General features: G+C 60.7%; 1 protein-coding gene across 3 annotated transcripts in view; it reads left to right on the plus strand.

Moving 5' to 3' along the window:
* The window catches only part of NOL4L (nucleolar protein 4 like), a 57,035-nt gene that overhangs the window by 31,054 nt on the left and 10,796 nt on the right, over positions 1-15,185 (plus strand). For 2 of the 3 annotated variants that reach the window (XM_035567041.2, XM_050713955.1), the window contains one exon: positions 9,780-9,921. In XM_035567041.2, coding sequence (XP_035422934.1) covers positions 9,780-9,921 — 142 coding nt within the window. Of the gene's footprint in view, positions 1-3,629; positions 3,764-9,779; positions 9,922-15,185 lie in introns of those variants that run through there. The other variant, XM_050713956.1, reaches the window with a different exon arrangement.

The raw sequence follows: 15,185 nt of genomic DNA on the forward strand, positions 1-15,185 counted from the left end.
AAATGGCTGCTTCTTAATTGCCTTCTCCCTTTAAAAGGGGGCTAATACCTTAGAGAGACTTCTGAGGTCTCGCTCACTAATAAAGCTCTTCGAGAGCTCGGATGGCAACTACTTTGAGAGCGTGAACTATTATTAATGATTTCCGTTATTATAGAAGATGAAGCTGTGTGGTTCAGCTTTGTAACCTTGAATCATGTACTTGCTTGTGTTTCTGCTCCTGTTAAACCTGCACAGGCAGGCTTGCACCTTGCTTGGTTGCACAGGCTCTTAAGTCCCCCATCATGAGGCTTGCCTGCACAAAATGAGCGTGTGCATCTCTGAGGAGCCAGAGGACTCACAAAGATGGATGCTGAAAAAACAGGATGGCTAAGAATGGTTAGTGTCGGTTACGTTTCCATTGACTCAGTTCTGGTTGGGGTGTCTAAGAGGTAAGCTGTGAGGGTTGGTCTCAATTTTTAACACAATGCAGACATTCCTGCTGGTGCCATGTGTTAATGCTTTGACAAACAGTGTTAGGGGAGATTGGATCACGCTTGGCTGCTGGTACCCTGGCCCTTCAAACACCCACTTCCCTGTACTCCAGGGAAAGCAAATTACATCCACAGAAACTACTCCTTTCTTGCCTCTTTATTTGGCAGTGATTGGTGTACCCCCTGAAGTATGCTGTATTTCCTCTCCATCTCTTGGTCTTGGCTTCTGAGGAAAAAAAAAAAAAAGAAAAAGGCAGTTTTATTCATGCATATGCCAGATGCTAACAACTGTTACTTCTACAGAAGGAGCGACCAAGAAGAGGTGGGAATACAGCCCTCAGCCCACAACAAATCTGGTCTGTAATAAAGTTTCCCAAATCTTTACTCTCCTTTTTTTCCCAACTCTGCTCTGAATGCCAGATAACTTAAAATACAGCCTTGATAAAAGTTGTGTCTCCTCCTGCCACGTGACGGTGGCCCTCCTCCAGCTGCTCTCTGCTTTTACAGCGCTGCCCCTCTTGCCTCGCTCTCCTTATGGGCCTCACTCGTGGCAGATTTGCATTTTTGATGCTTATTATCTATTAGTGTGTGATGCTCACAGAGCATCAAACGTGGAGGTCCCATTTGTTATTTAACCTACTTTCCAGAGGCACAAGAACATCAAGTGACTTGCACAAGGTCGCCCATGAGTCAGTGACTCCTCTGGCATGATAGCCGGATCCTGCATCGTGCAGTCCTTGCTCTCACCACTAGATCACTGTGCCACACTCATCAGCAAACTTCCATTAAGCTCCTACAAAGTTTTCGAAAGGTAGCTTACTCCCAGATTTGGCAGCAGCCCTGGTGCTGCCTATGGAGCCTTGCCTTGGGAAAAGATGGCAGATTAGTACCTTAAGGCATTATTATCTGATATTGGGATAAGCTGCGCGACGCGTGGGCAGTTACAGACTCGGGGCATGGTTCTTGTCAAGACCTCGAGCTCAGGCTGTGGTGGCATTGGCAGTGACCTGCCTGGGCAAGCGCTGCCTGACAGGGAGCCCAAGTTTTCCACACGGGTAGGTCTGTGTCCATGAGAAAGGGTTTGCAGGGATCAGAAGTAATGAACACACAGAGAGGGAAGGAAGCAACTTATAAATAATATATTTGATGTGTATTATATATATAAAATAATAACAGTAGTACTGGTTTTATTATGTGTTGTTTTTTTTAAACTTAATCCCGTAAGGCACTTACCCCTGTTCTTGACAACTTGATAAATTATTATTACTGATTCTATATCTAATTGCCAGTTATTTCCCCCTAGATAGTTTGAATCAGAAAAACGCCCACCAGCAGGCAACTCCACATGCCGCCCTCCAGAGCTCTCCCAGCTCCTCCTGGGGGCAGCCCCGCTTCCGCCGGTGAGCCCCGCTTCTGCCAGCCTCGTGACCCCGAGTGCTGGCACAAACAATCGCATTTCTGTCGGGCTCATGACCCCACTTGTAGCGGCGGTGACCCCATTTGGGGTCAGGACCTCCAGCCTGCATGGGGAAAGGCTCCTGCCCAGCAGCTCTCGCGGAATTGCGTTTCCACCCTCGCTCCCTGTGTGGACGCGTCTGCTCGGCACTAAGTTTGCCGATGTGAAATTTAGGTTAATCCATTTCCAAAGTGGATTAACATAGCCCACACAAAGGCACTTAGTATAAAATAAGAGTGTCCACATGGGGAGACAGCACGGAATGGTGACTGCGCTTTAAACTCGCACCCTTGCTATTTTGTGCTCCTCTGCACGACAGCGCAGCCGCCTCGGTCCCGCGAGGACCTCTGCTCCCGAACGGCTTTGTGCTGGTCCAGCTCGAAGCCGAAGGGAGCGCAAGGAATAAACAAAGCCCGGCAATGGGAAGGGGTTAAAAGCCCGCTCCGCCGAAGTCCACGAGTCTCCTGTTCACCTTAAATGGTCACGATTTTATTTTAGCTCCAGGGAGGAGCAGCAGCCATCGAGCTGGAAGGAGCGCGGGGCAGGCCTGGGCTGGGGGCTGCAGCCGCTGCCCCCCCGTGTTCCGCCTCCCGTGGGAGCCTAGGGGACCCCCAGGTGACCCCCAGGGGACCCCCAGGGCCCCGCTTTCACCCTCCAGCCCCCGGCCCAGAGCTGGAGGAGCCGGAGCCCGGCCGTGCCCCTTGCGCCTCCCGGCCCGGCGGTGCGGGTCGTGCCTGGCGCACCCCAGGCGGACCCGTAAGCGGGGGGGTTACGGCGGGGGCAGGCTCCGCCGTCGAATCCGTTACACTCGGCTCGTCTGGTGGGAATTTCCCCGGAGCCGTTACCGGCGGGCAGAGGGGCCCGGGTCCGGGCCGCTGTTGCCCCCCGGGGCAGCCCCGGGCAGCCGAGGGTCAGCGGCCGCCGCCACCGGGGCCCTGCCTGGACGGGGCGGCCGGGCACCGCTCGCTGCCCGCGGCACCCCCGGGGCTCCGGGCACCGTGCTGCGGACGGGGGCTGCCGGGGGCTGCCCGAGGAGCGGCTGTAACGCTTCGAGGCGGCCACGGGGGCGCGGAGCGGGGCCCCCGTCCGCTCCCCTCCCGTGCGGCCGGAACAAAAGGATTCGGCGGGGGCGGCAGGCGGGGGCTTGGGCACCGTGCGCCCACCGGGCTGCCGGCCGCGAGGCGGGGGGGCGCCGGCCCCGACCCCCCGGGCACTGCCGAGGGCGGCCCCGCTCCCCGGGGTCCCGGCGCGGACAAACCCCGGGGCTGAGCCGAGCGGCCCCGGCCGGGGTGCGGGTCCCTGGGGCCGTGCGGTGCCGAGCGGGGTGCAGCCCCCCCGGCGGTGCCGTGCCGTGCCGTGCCGAGCCGAGCCGAGCCGTGCATTCTCGCGGCTCTCCAGCAGGCGCCCGGCCCTGGACATTGTCTCTTCCTCCCGGAGGAAGGGCCCTCCCCGGCCCTCCACAATGTGCTCTTCCAGGCGCGGCTCCCCGCGCCCCCCGCCGCGCCCGGCCCGCTGCGCCCGCCCCCCGCGGCCCCGCTCCCCTTCCCCCGCCGCCTCCGCCCCCTCCGCCCGCGGCCGCCGGGGCCCCCGCTCGCACCCCCCCCTCGCCTCCCTGTCCAACCCCCCCCCCCCACCCCTCCCGCCCGCCCCCCCGGGAGCCGGGAGTGACGCGCTCCGCAGCGCCGGCCCCTCTCCCCGGGCAGCAGCTGGCTGTCAGCCTCTCCGGAGCGCCGCCAGCCCGGGCCCCCTCCCTCCGTCCCTCCGTCCCTCCCCGCCCCGCGCACCGAGCCGCGCCGCCGGGCTGGCGCAGGCCGGCAGGGCCCCGGCCCCGCTCCAGGTAGGCGCCCCCCCCGGATCCCCCTCCCCGGACCCCCCTCCCCGGGGGATGCGCGGGGGCTGCGGGCGGCGGCGGGGGGCGGGCGGGGCGGGGGCGGGGGCGGGGGCCCGGCGGTGGGGCCGTTCCCCAACTCCGGGGCCGGGAGGAGGAGGAGGAGGAGGAGGAGGAGGAGGAGGAGGAGGCCGGGGGGAGCGGCCGCGCCGCCCCGCTTCCCCGGGAAGTTGCGGCTCGGCGGGGCTGCGAGGAAGGGTTAAGGTTAGCGCGTCCTTCCCCGCGCTCCCCCTTCCCCGGAAGAGCACAAAAGCCCAGAAGAAAGTGGGAGGAGGCGGCGGCGGGAGCGCTCCGGCCCCATTAATTCCCGGGCACCGGCCCCGCGCCGCCGCCGCCATCGCCGCGCCGCTCCCCCGGCCCCGGCCCCGGCCCCGGCCCCGGCCCCGGGCGGGGATTGTGCTGGAAATAGCCTCCTCCTCCCTCGAGGTAAAGCCCTACTTACGTGTCAATCCCCGCCGCACGCCGAGCCCCGGCTGCCGGCGGCTTTGCGCCGCGATCCGTCCCCGCTTCCCCGCGGGGCCCGGGCGAGGCCGGGCCGGGAGCGAGGAGCTCGGGTCCCGACGGCGGCTCCGCGTCCCCCGACGTCCCCAAGCCCCCGCCGGGCTCCGGCCGTGGCTGCCCCGGCTGCGCGGAGGACGCCGGTGCCCTTTCGTTCCCGGCAGGGTCCTGGCGAGGAGGCGGCGCCGCGGGGTCCCCGCCTTGCGCCCGGCAGCGGGGCGCGTCCGGTGGGGCGAGCACCGGGACCCCAGCGCCGGGCGACGGCTGCCCGGGGCAGGGCAGGGGCAGAGCACGGGCAGGGGCAGGACGGGGGCAGGGGCAGGGGCAGGACAGGGACAGAGCCGCCGCCGTGCCCGGCTCCCTCCCCGCGCACCGACCCCGGCGTTCAGCACCTCCCCGCTGAACAGCAGGAGCGCGGCACGGCACGGCCCGGCCCGGCCCGGCCCGCGGGCGGCAGCCGGGGAAGGGGCAGCCGCAGCCCTCGCCCCCTGCCCGGGCGGCCGCGGGCGGCATCCTGCCACTTGCTGGCCGCGGGGCCTCTCCTCGGGGTGATTTTCCCAGAAGAGGACTCGGAAGGGGGAGGGGGGGGGAGGCAGCGATCCTCCCTTCCCCTTCCATTTGTTGTTCACGTTGTGGCTCACCCGTTTTTGGGAAGTAACAAACACTCATTGTTGCCATGTCCCGTACAAATCAGCAGGAATTGCCCTCGGTGAGGACGCACGTAACCTGACAAAGAGCGCCCGGGATATTTTGTTTGGCGCGTGGATCGCGCACACGAGTGGGCAGCGCGGCCACAGATCGCTGCCGCCACAGCCGAGCGTGCTCGGCTGCGCTTCGGGGCTCCTCGGGCTCCCCGAAGCAACGACCACTACAGCATTTGTGGCTGCAGTACGCATCTTTGACCCGGAGTGGTTTATCTTCCATTAGTAAGCCTTTCTCTGCGCTGAACTGGTTAAGTTAGGGTCAAATCTGGTTCAATACCTTCTTGGCATGCTCAGAGGGCCGGGTTTAAACAGTTGCTGAGACGGAGATGAGGCCACCTTCCTGATAGCTCCTTGCCGAGCGCCGCGCTGCCGCGTGGGCTGGCGGTGGGAGCTGCGTGCCCCGGCGGGGCCGGCGGGTCGCGGCTGGCACCAAGGTGCGGTGGTGACGGGCCCGGCGGTCACGCGTCGCCTTTTGTTGCTTCTAAAAACACCGCTGCTGCTGGTGGGAAGCTGAGCGAGGCTGCCCGCCGAGGGGTTGCGTGGCGCACGGCCTCGGTTCCTGCTCCACGGAAGGAAATCCGACTGGGACAGGAGGCTGCGGCTTGAAAGGACGTGTTTTAAAATGAAAGGCCTTGAAAAGAGAAAATAAACTATCCTCAGAACCGGAGCCTGGAATATTTAGCGTAAGGCACGGCGTGTAAAGGACTGGAGAGACGCTTGCAGGGCAGTCCCTGAGAAACTGAGCCAGGCTGTAAAATAAGCAGGTTACCGATAGCCTTGCATTTATTTACGAGATACGGTTAGAAGAGCAGCTCCCCCCTGCCCTGTTCAGCCCGCGCTACGGGAGGTTTTTCTCCAAGGAGAGCTGCTGGTGGAGAAACGTTGTCTAGCAATTAAAGCGTCACAGTGCGGAGGTCTCGCTCCTGCTCCCGGACCTACCACCAGCCTGCTGCCTTCTTGCACCAGCCCATGCAGCCGTCGGGACCCCGGGCTTTTGGCTCGGTAACGGGAAGAATACTTTCCCAACGCGGAGGAAAGTTGAGAGCCTCAGCAGATGAGTGCACACACGGTGCCTGAAGATTCGTGAATGAAAAGTGGGACAGAAACGCCGAGCGTTCGTTCTGCACATGCGAGTGTCTGCCTTTGCCAGTTGGAAAACATTGGCTGCGAGTGTCTGCAAAGCAGCTGTGAATATTGGACTGTAGATAAGGAGAGGAGCAGGGATGTTGTTTTTCCAAACCCTGCGCGGTGCCTGGAGTCCTGCTCCGATGTTTGGGTGGGGCTTGTGAACGCACCAGCAGGATCCGACTTCCCCTTTCAAAAGAGGAGCTGCACGCACACTGCCTGACCCTTGATCGCTCGGTCCCTTGAACGTTGGAAACAAAGCGATGGGACTTTACTGCGGGGTGAGGAGATCTCTCTGGAGAGCTGGGCAAAGCAGGAAGGAGGAGGGCAGCGGCCACAATGCTCGGGTTTGAGGAGGGACTGCGGGCCGGCGGAGCAGGGCAGGCACTATCACTCCCCTCTGTGCCACCAGTGGCGTGGAACTGGGGACGAGGCGGCCAGTCCTGAGACAGGCGCTGGTAATGGATTGTGTTCTGTTTTCTAATGAAAGTTTCATTTGAAGTTTGTTTACAGGAAAGAAGAAATTAGCAGAGAGAATTCTCCTGAGAACCCAGAGAGGAAAAAGAATGAGCTGCCTGACTCGCAAGCCAAAAGAGGGTGGAAGGGTAGATTAGATTTACCGTATTGCTCCGAGTTGTAGCTGTTGCTACTGTTCAGAAACGCTTCCTTGTTTGCCTGGACAGTGGAGCCTGCTGTGAGTCTCGGTGTTCAGCCAGGTTACTGGCTTTTGGATAAAATTTGGAGCTGCCCGCCCTGCCAGGTGTTTTGATCCCGGGGCTGGGTGCTTTGGTGCCGGGAAGCTGTGCCGCAGCCCCGGGGTCTGGCTGGCGGCTTCAGGGCAGTGCTGGGAGTCACTGCTGGCATGGATGGGCAGCAGAGGAGGTCACAAAGCCCGGCTGTCCAGCCCCGATGGGTGTTGTGAGGAGAGAGTGTGCCGGTGGCTGCTGGTGGCCCCGCTGGCAGCGACGAGGTGGGTGCAGGGGCACACTGGTTGCCGGAGCCACAGCCGGGGCTGCCAGGGTGTGCAGCAGAGCAGCTCCCTGGGCTGCAGCCCCGCTCTGTTCAGGGAAGAGATGCAGAGGCGCAAGGAGCTCCCAGGGCCCCGTCTCTTGGTGCCAAGCAGAGGGGCTCCTCCAGCAGCTCACACCCCTGGCTCGGGCTGGTCGCTGCTGGGACCCTGTCGAGTTGCTCGCCGCAGCATCACCGGCAGCGTTAGCTGGGCATCGCTTGGGGTGCGCTCTGCTCCCGGACCCGTGTGCTGCCAGGGAGGTTTATCCCGGTTGCGTTTTGGATGAGGGTATGAGTGCTGAAAAGCAGGCGGCCTTGGCTGAAAGCAGAGGGTGACACCGAGGACACGGGGATGGGATTGCTGGGCAGGGTCCCGCATCAGCAGCATGCTCCCTGCTGGTGGCTGGAGCGTGGACCTGAGAATGTGCGGCGGCCTTGTTTGTCTTGAGTCATTTATGGCTTATCAGTTTCTGCTTTGATACCCAGGTTATTTCTAATAATAGGCTAATGTTATTGCACCTCGAGAGAATTGTACACATTTGTAAAGCACTTTACATAGCATGTGCATGCAAGACATCTTCGTGGCTCTGATTTTCTGACCCGTGTGAATGCATGCAGAGCGTGATGCCTCCTGGGCTACGTTCGGGTGCCGAGGCTGGGCATCCTCTGCAACGCGAGCCCTGCGAAGTTACGCCTGAGCCAGGCACTGTCCGAAAACCTTCTGGTCGCTCCCAGGGCTCCTCACCCTCCAGCTGCCAGGTGTTAGGCTGTGGGCAGCAGGGACCTTGGCATTTCTGTTTGTCTCTTAAGCTCCGACAGTAATCTTGGGTAAGCCTTGTGCAGAAGGCCAGATAGTAGGGTGGCTGGCTCCCTGTAAATGCGTGCAATAACGGGACTATAGAAAGCGTGCAGCAGGGAGACCTGTGCGCTCCTCTCCTGTACGTGCAAGATGGAGTTTGCGGAGAGGCAGGATTGCTTCCTGGCTGGGGCAGCAGCTCAGTGTGCCAGCAGCAGCGTGCCTCCCAGTGCCTCCCAGCACGTCCCACTGCCCTTCCAACATGTCCCAGTGCCCTCCCAGCACCACCTGCCCTGCTCGAGCCCCATGCAAGTGCAGGCTCTGCACCGGGGGCCCCTTGCATGTGGGTGCGGTGTGTGCGGGCACCCCGGTCCCGGGGCAGTGGGCAGCTGAGCCGTAAATTCCAGGAAACTCCCCGGGAGGCTGGGGGTGGCGCGAGCCAGCGCCTGCAGCTCCTGCCTCAGGCCAGCAGATGTGTCTGCAGGGACAGGGAGCGGGAGGAAAAGCACAAACCTGTCTTTAAAGACATTTATTTGTTCACAATAAAAACTGTCAGCCAGAGGCAGCCAGACAGGGCAGTTTTTATGAGGCACAGCCTTACGTTGGAGGGGTTCTTGCCAATTGCTTCTTACACGGAAAGGGAGCGGGTGGTGTATGTTATCTCAGGACGAGGGGAAGGAAAGAAAAGGAGCTGAGCATTTACAAGCCTTTGAAATACTTCAATCAAAGGAAAGCGCGGTTGAAAGCGCTTCTGGAAACATTTTTGGTGTTCCCCTCCACCCCGCAGCCCTGGATGCGGTCTCCGTCCGTTATTTTGGGAGGGCGGCTGGGGAGAGGAAGGCAGATAAAGGAATTGCCGGCGGGGCCGTGTGGATACGGGGACGCGCATCTGCTTCCTGCGAAGCGGCGTGCTCGGCTCGGAGGGCTCGGCTCGGGGAGCTCCCCCGGCCCCTCCTCTCATTCAGGATCTCAGCACTGCCTGGATGGTGATGGTTTTGAAATCCTGCGGCTGACCTTTCCGGCTCTGGAAGCGATCCAAGGGGTGTGTCTCGAAGTACTGTAAAGGTTAGCCAGAAGGGAGAGAGAAAATGTCCTTTCAGCAGCAGGAGTGGGAGAGAGGAATGCAATCTATGCCGCCGGGAAGCTGCTGCCGGGGGTGGCAGGGCTCTCCTGCCCCAGGCGGTGCCTCCCGGGGCGGGCAGGGGCCACTGCAGCCCCTCTGCCAGTGCTGGCCTCCAGCCTCCAGCCTGGAGGAGCCTCAGCCACCCAGCCTCGGGGTCCTCCCTTTGCTAACACAACCCCCTTCCCTCCGGGGGCCTTTTCTGCAGCATCGGGCAGCTGGGGGCCGTGGGGACCGATGGCACCATCCCCGGCTACCCCCTCCAGACGCTCCCCTGCAGCAGATGATTTGGTCTGGGGGAAAGTCTGCGATGTTTTACGCAGCCGTTTTAATGGAGCTGCGCCCTGGCCCCAGCTCCCACATGCCGCTCGCTTGCCAGAAACATGCTGGTGTGGATGGAGATTAAAGGGTAAACTCCAGGGCTCAGCCATCCGCTCCTACAGGATGCGAGCTCTTTCTAATTGTCCTCAATTAGAGACAGTGCCATTGCTCAGGCACGTCTTCAGGCAGGAAGCAGAGCTGGGGCGTTCTCCGCTGGGAAAACCACCTACCCCGGGGCTGCTCGCCAGGGCTCGGGGCCGGCAAGTTTCCGTGGGGTGCAGGAGCTGCGGGCCGAATGGCTTTTAGGAGGGCGTGCGGTCAGGAGATGCTAGAGCTGGAGAATGGAGGAAAGAAAATAGCTCGGCGCGTTAACCCTTTCCTGCTTGCCCCTAGGATGAGACATCGGTGAGCAGCGAGGACTTTGATATGAACGACTCCACATGGATCTCAGCTGACCAGCACCTGAACTCCAGCCTGAGCCCCAGCCAGGACGAGAGCATGCGCAGCCCGCAGAACCTGCACGGCCAGGAGGACGGTGAGTGCCCGCGGCGGGCGGGAAGAGCTCGGCGTCTCTCGCTCAGGATGTTTTTGTGACTTATTAAACATTAACCAGGCCTTTCTGATCAGGTGTCCCACCTCTAGGATGGATTTCATATCAGCACAGGCTTCAAAGCCTTCCCGTTCACCTCCAGGTTGCTGTCAGCCGGGGCCCTCCCCAGCTCCGAGCTGAGGGTCCCTGTGCGGGGACATGGCCCGAGCTCCTCCTGCACCGGGTGCTGGCGCTCCCCAGGTGTGGCGAGGAGACCCCTTAGTCCTCGGCCTGCCGCAGGGAGGAGACCAGCCCTTTGCGGTACTGGCCGCAGCTGCCCGTGCCTGGGAAGTTGCCCTGTGGGCAGCATGTGTGGTCCCCAGGCAAGAAATGTGTCCTCTGCAGGAACCGGATGCAACGAGGCTGCGGGGTGGCCGCGGGGCGTCTCCTCGCTTTGGGCAGGCGGTTGGAAGGGGCTGGAGGTGCTGCACGTGGGATGGGTGGGAGGCAGTACGAAGTTGTGTTGTGTGACTTCTGTGAAGCGAGCTGGTTTAAAGAAATGCTCGAGTAAATAAGTGGTAGAAGTACGAGTTCAGGTCAGAGTTCATCTCCGTGATGCTTGCACGCGTTCGGTGCTTGGACTGCCTCTCAGCCTGTGCTCAGGAGGTTGAATCTCTTATCCACGTCTCAGATGCTGCTGGGATGGCAGGAAGGGACTGGGGGCAGCCCGGGCTGTGGGGGGGAGCTCTACAAAAGGGGACTGGGAACCCCCAAGAAGGAAAGGGCTTTCATACCCACGGATCTCCCTGGGGTGGCTCTGTGTGGCCAGAGGCAATGTGACAGGGGTGCTCCGTTCATTAGTCCGGTGCACCATGGCACCCAGTTCCTATTGCGCAGCTGCACTTTGGAGAAGCTGCTAATTTTAAAACCATCCAGGAGCCTCAGGGGGGATGTGAAACTGTCCGGTGCTGCAGTGCCCTGCCCGGCAAGGCTGTGCCAGGGCTGTGCCCACGGTGCCGGGAGGGCACTTGGGTGCTTGCACCGCTCCGGGCGCTCCGGGCCAGGCTGTGGGCAGGGCTCCCATGGCAGAGCCTCGAGCACCATGGCCTCTCTTACCCGTGGCCTTTCCAGGTCTCTCCATATCCCCTGAACTTTGCTGTTCTCCTGCCAGGACATTTCAGGCTTGCGGCTTATCCCTCACCACTGTATTTCCAAGTCTCATTTACAATCTAGAATGACACGGTTTTGAACCCTTTGCTCAACACTGTTATTCACCAGGAGAGTAATTTAATAAGGGACTCACGTATTTAGGCAAATCAAGATATTCTCACTCAAGCTAAATCCTTTCTCTGCCCTCTTAGGAAATGCGTCCAATTTTTCATGCCCTGTGATTTTTCTTCAAAAGCAGGTGTACTCTTTGGGGCCCTTCTTGGCTCCTCTGGTTTCTCTTGTAAGGTTCAGTTGTGAGTGATGAAGGACAAATAGCTCCTTCCTTTTGTGAGGAATGGAAGCGAACTGGAAAAAGGCTAAAAGAGGTAGACTCAGCATGTCAGAAGTGGGGGAGTCAGGGTAAGCAAGCTGAGTCCGGGGTTACTAATGAGGCCCTTCCAGTAGAAGCCCAACACTGGGGTTTCCATCAGGCTGTCCTCCTTAAGGGGGTGTGTGGGGCCGAATGAGAGGAGCCCAGTTTTGTCACTGTGGTGAGGATCCATGGCTGGTGTCCAGTGCTGGAGCTGCAAAATTCAGCCCAGTGCTGCTGGGGTGGAAGGCCTCAATCAGCCCCTGTATCGAAGCACCGCTCCCAGGGGGCTGCAGCCCGCGAGAGGCTGCGAAGGCGACGCCGTGGCCCGGGCGAGGGAAGTGCCAAGGGGGGACCTGGAGGGCACCGGGCTGGAGGAGAGGAGCACAGCGTGGAGAGGGGGCATCGTGTTGCGAAGGGAAAGGCGAATTACTGGCGTGAGGAAGTGAATGTATATGAATTAAAATGTTGAGCACTCTTCAGTTTCCTCTTCTCATGGCCCATGAGAAGTCTTTTTAAAGAAGCAAACGTGTTTTCCCTTGTTCATGCTGGCTTACTGGGGCTGTCCACGTGCAAGACTCCCAGGGAAACCAGTGTCAGCAACCAGCACTTGTAAGCTGTCCAAGAGGCACCGCACAGAGGGCACAAGCCGTGGTGGCACAAGGGCTCTGTTCAGAGTACTTTGTGCTTGGTCTCCTTCCCCTGAAAATCCTTCTCAGGTTCTGAGCTGCTCCCGTCTGCCGTCGTTCACCGGGAAGGGTGCCTGGAGTGTGTTTTCTGTGAAAGGCTTCCTAAAGTATAGACTTTTAATGAAGAGTTGCCTGTTTGGACAGCAGTATCATCTGACACGCTTGTTTAAAAAAAAGCCTTGTTTGGAGTACTGAAGCACCAACTTCAGGTCTTCTAGAGGGCTGCAAAGAGCGTACTCTCATATGACACACAAGCACAGCCGCATGAAATCCAGAAAGGCGTGAGAGCAGGAAACGGTTGTCCCACGCTTTGATACACAGGTATCTGCTAAATCTTCAGAGAGCTAAAAAGCAGCTCGGACAGAAGCCAACACCTTATTTTGTCTGCGTGCCCAGAAACCTTGGCCCGGTATAACCACGCTGCAAACAGCGTCAGGCTTTGGAACAGCGGGGAGAACAAATAGGAGCTAATGTCTTCGGGAGGTAAGGGATAGCAGAAGACACTGTCGGGAGAGCATCAGCTGCAGAGATGGGGCTCGTGTTGGGACGTGTGGAGGTAGGGACACACCGCAGGGTGTAAGAACCCAGGGACGCGTTGCAGGACACGGAGACGCACAGCAGGATGCAGGGACATGGTGGGACGCAGGGTCAGACAGCCCTGAGCAGCGCCGCCGGCACAGGCACACACTTGCTCCTTCCATTTTCCTTTGTTACTCATCCTGCGGGCCCCAGCATGGAAAACGTGAAGCTCCCTGCAACATCCCTTCCCCATAGGATGTTACTCACAGCATACGTGCCCCGCAGGAAGCCGGTGGATACCCAGAGCAGCAGCAAGATCAACATCAACTTTTTGCTGCTGGAGCTGAGCCATTGTGCAGGACATCCTGGAGGGACGTGGCCGTGGGAGCCAGCATGAGTTGGGAGCAAAACGCCCCCGAAAGCGGCAGCGTTGTGCTGACTCCACACCCGTCACCCTCCCCAAAGTCCCGGGCGTCAGGCGCTGCCCTGCCTGAGCTGGCTTCAGGCGTGGGCAGCTGGGGTTGGGAAGCCAGGGGAAGGGGCTGCCCCTCGCCCCCGTCCTTCTGAGCAGGCAGGCTGGCTCCCCAGCGCTGGTTCTGCCTCCCTGCGGGCATGGGGCTGCTCCGTGGCACTGCCCTGGGACAGATCGCTCTGGGTGAGGTCCCTGCACGCCGTCCTTGGTGCCTGGCAGCGTCCCTGCTGAGTCTGGTCTGCCTGGAGCAGCAGGCGCTAATCCAGACCTTGGAGAAAGGACCTTCTTAACCTCCTTAGCTGTGAACGCGCACGCTCGGCAGGGCAGCCCTCGGGAAGGCTCCTGGGTGCCGGGGACGTCCCCCGGGAGCGCTTCGAGGAGAAGCCATGGGGATGTGCATGCGGGCGTTATTTCTGGATGGTGTCCTGGGGAGCGGGGGTGCTTGTGGCTCCTCAGGACACCTGGGGAATGGCAGGGGCAGCACAAACTATCCCACCTCTTCTGGCACCGCACACGTGCCGTGGCTCCTGGTCGCAGCACCGTCATTTCCCAAGGTGCCTCTGACTCTCTGCACATCTCCAGGTTCCCTGCGGTACTGACACAGCAGAGAGGTTTCTGGGGAGAGGAGCGAGCCTCTGGAAAAACGCTCACCAGAAGCTGGGCAGTGCCTGCACGCTGAGCTCGGCCTGCCCCATGCCACAGCCACCCCAACGGCTCAACCACAGGGCGCTCGCTGCAGGGATTCAGCAGGCCCTGACCGGATCTGTCTGTGCTTTTCCCAGGCTGCCAAATTCTCACTTTTCAGGGCTTCCTGCACCAGTGTGGGACTTCACTCTCTTAGAGACCCCAGCTTGGGGTGAGGAGGCACCACGCAGGGCCATCCTCCCCCCTCTGCCCTGCCTGGGCCATATGGGGCTGGTGGCTCGCTGTGCCCTCACCTCTCCCCAGGGCACTTCTGTTGATCGGGAGGGATCAAAGGCCCCCTCCAACAGCAGGCACCCTTGTTCCAGCCGCTTCTGGAGCCTGAGGAACGCAGCATGGTGCTGAAGGACCCCAGCTTCACCCACCCTTGGAGCTGAACGGGACGCCAGGCTCCCTGCGCCTGCCTCCAGGTTGAGCAGTCATCGTTTTGTTTATCCTGGGTGCAAACCCAGCAGCGCTGAGCTGGGCGCCTCTGATCCTTGTGCCCCCACCTCCATCCTTGAATCTGAGCATCCCCAGCCTGCCCAGCAAGCGGGGGCAGCGGGGCGACCCCTCAGAACATGCCTTGGCTAAGCAGGGTGCTCCGAATCCCTTACCCACTGCCACCATCCTGGCAGCAGGGACAAGGGAAATCCAAGCCACGAGGCCTCCTGCAGCTGCGGTGCGAGGGAAGATGTCTGTCGCGAGGCCCCCCGCCGTGTGGCCGCTCCCTCTGGCCGCGGGAGACGGCACTGGGGGGCACCGGGGGTGCCGGGGAGGGGCCGTGGCCGCACAGCGCTGCCTTGTCTGGCCGGGCCTGCCTGCGGCCATGCTCCGTGCCCAGCCGTGCCAGGTGTCCGGCTCGCCGGGGGCTCCGGGAGGGCGGGCGGAGGATGGAGGTTTCGTCTGGGACCTAGCGAGGTTTGCATTAACGAAGGAAGACAGGAAATACAGTGTCTTAACTGGATGCTGGCCAGCCCCACTTCTCCGCATCTCCCATCGATGTTTCTTTTTTTCTTTTTTGCGCGTCTTGGAGGAAATCAGCCGGGCAGGACCTGGAGAAAGCAGACGTCCCCTCCGGCCTCTCAGCACCCTGCCCTTGGGTGCTGAGGCCCTGGAACGCCACCCGCTTGGGCCTGATGAAAGCTGTGCTCCTGCCCAGCAGTGGCCCCCCGTGAGGCCCCCTTTCCCACTCCGTCTCTCTAATTTGTATTAAGTATCCCTTCCTCGCAGGCTTTCCTCCTCCCCTTCTTCCCCCTTCTCGTCTCTTTTGTGAGTGAATAATTTATGGCACTTTTCATCTTCCTGGCTGTTGTTACAGTCAGACGTCTGTGGGATGCTTTGAACACTTTTGACAGTCGTTTGCAGGCTGGATGCGAAGCTCCAGCCC

The sequence above is a fragment of the Cygnus atratus genome, chromosome 16 (assembly GCF_013377495.2).
Source record: "Cygnus atratus isolate AKBS03 ecotype Queensland, Australia chromosome 16, CAtr_DNAZoo_HiC_assembly, whole genome shotgun sequence".
NCBI lineage: Eukaryota > Metazoa > Chordata > Aves > Anseriformes > Anatidae > Cygnus > Cygnus atratus.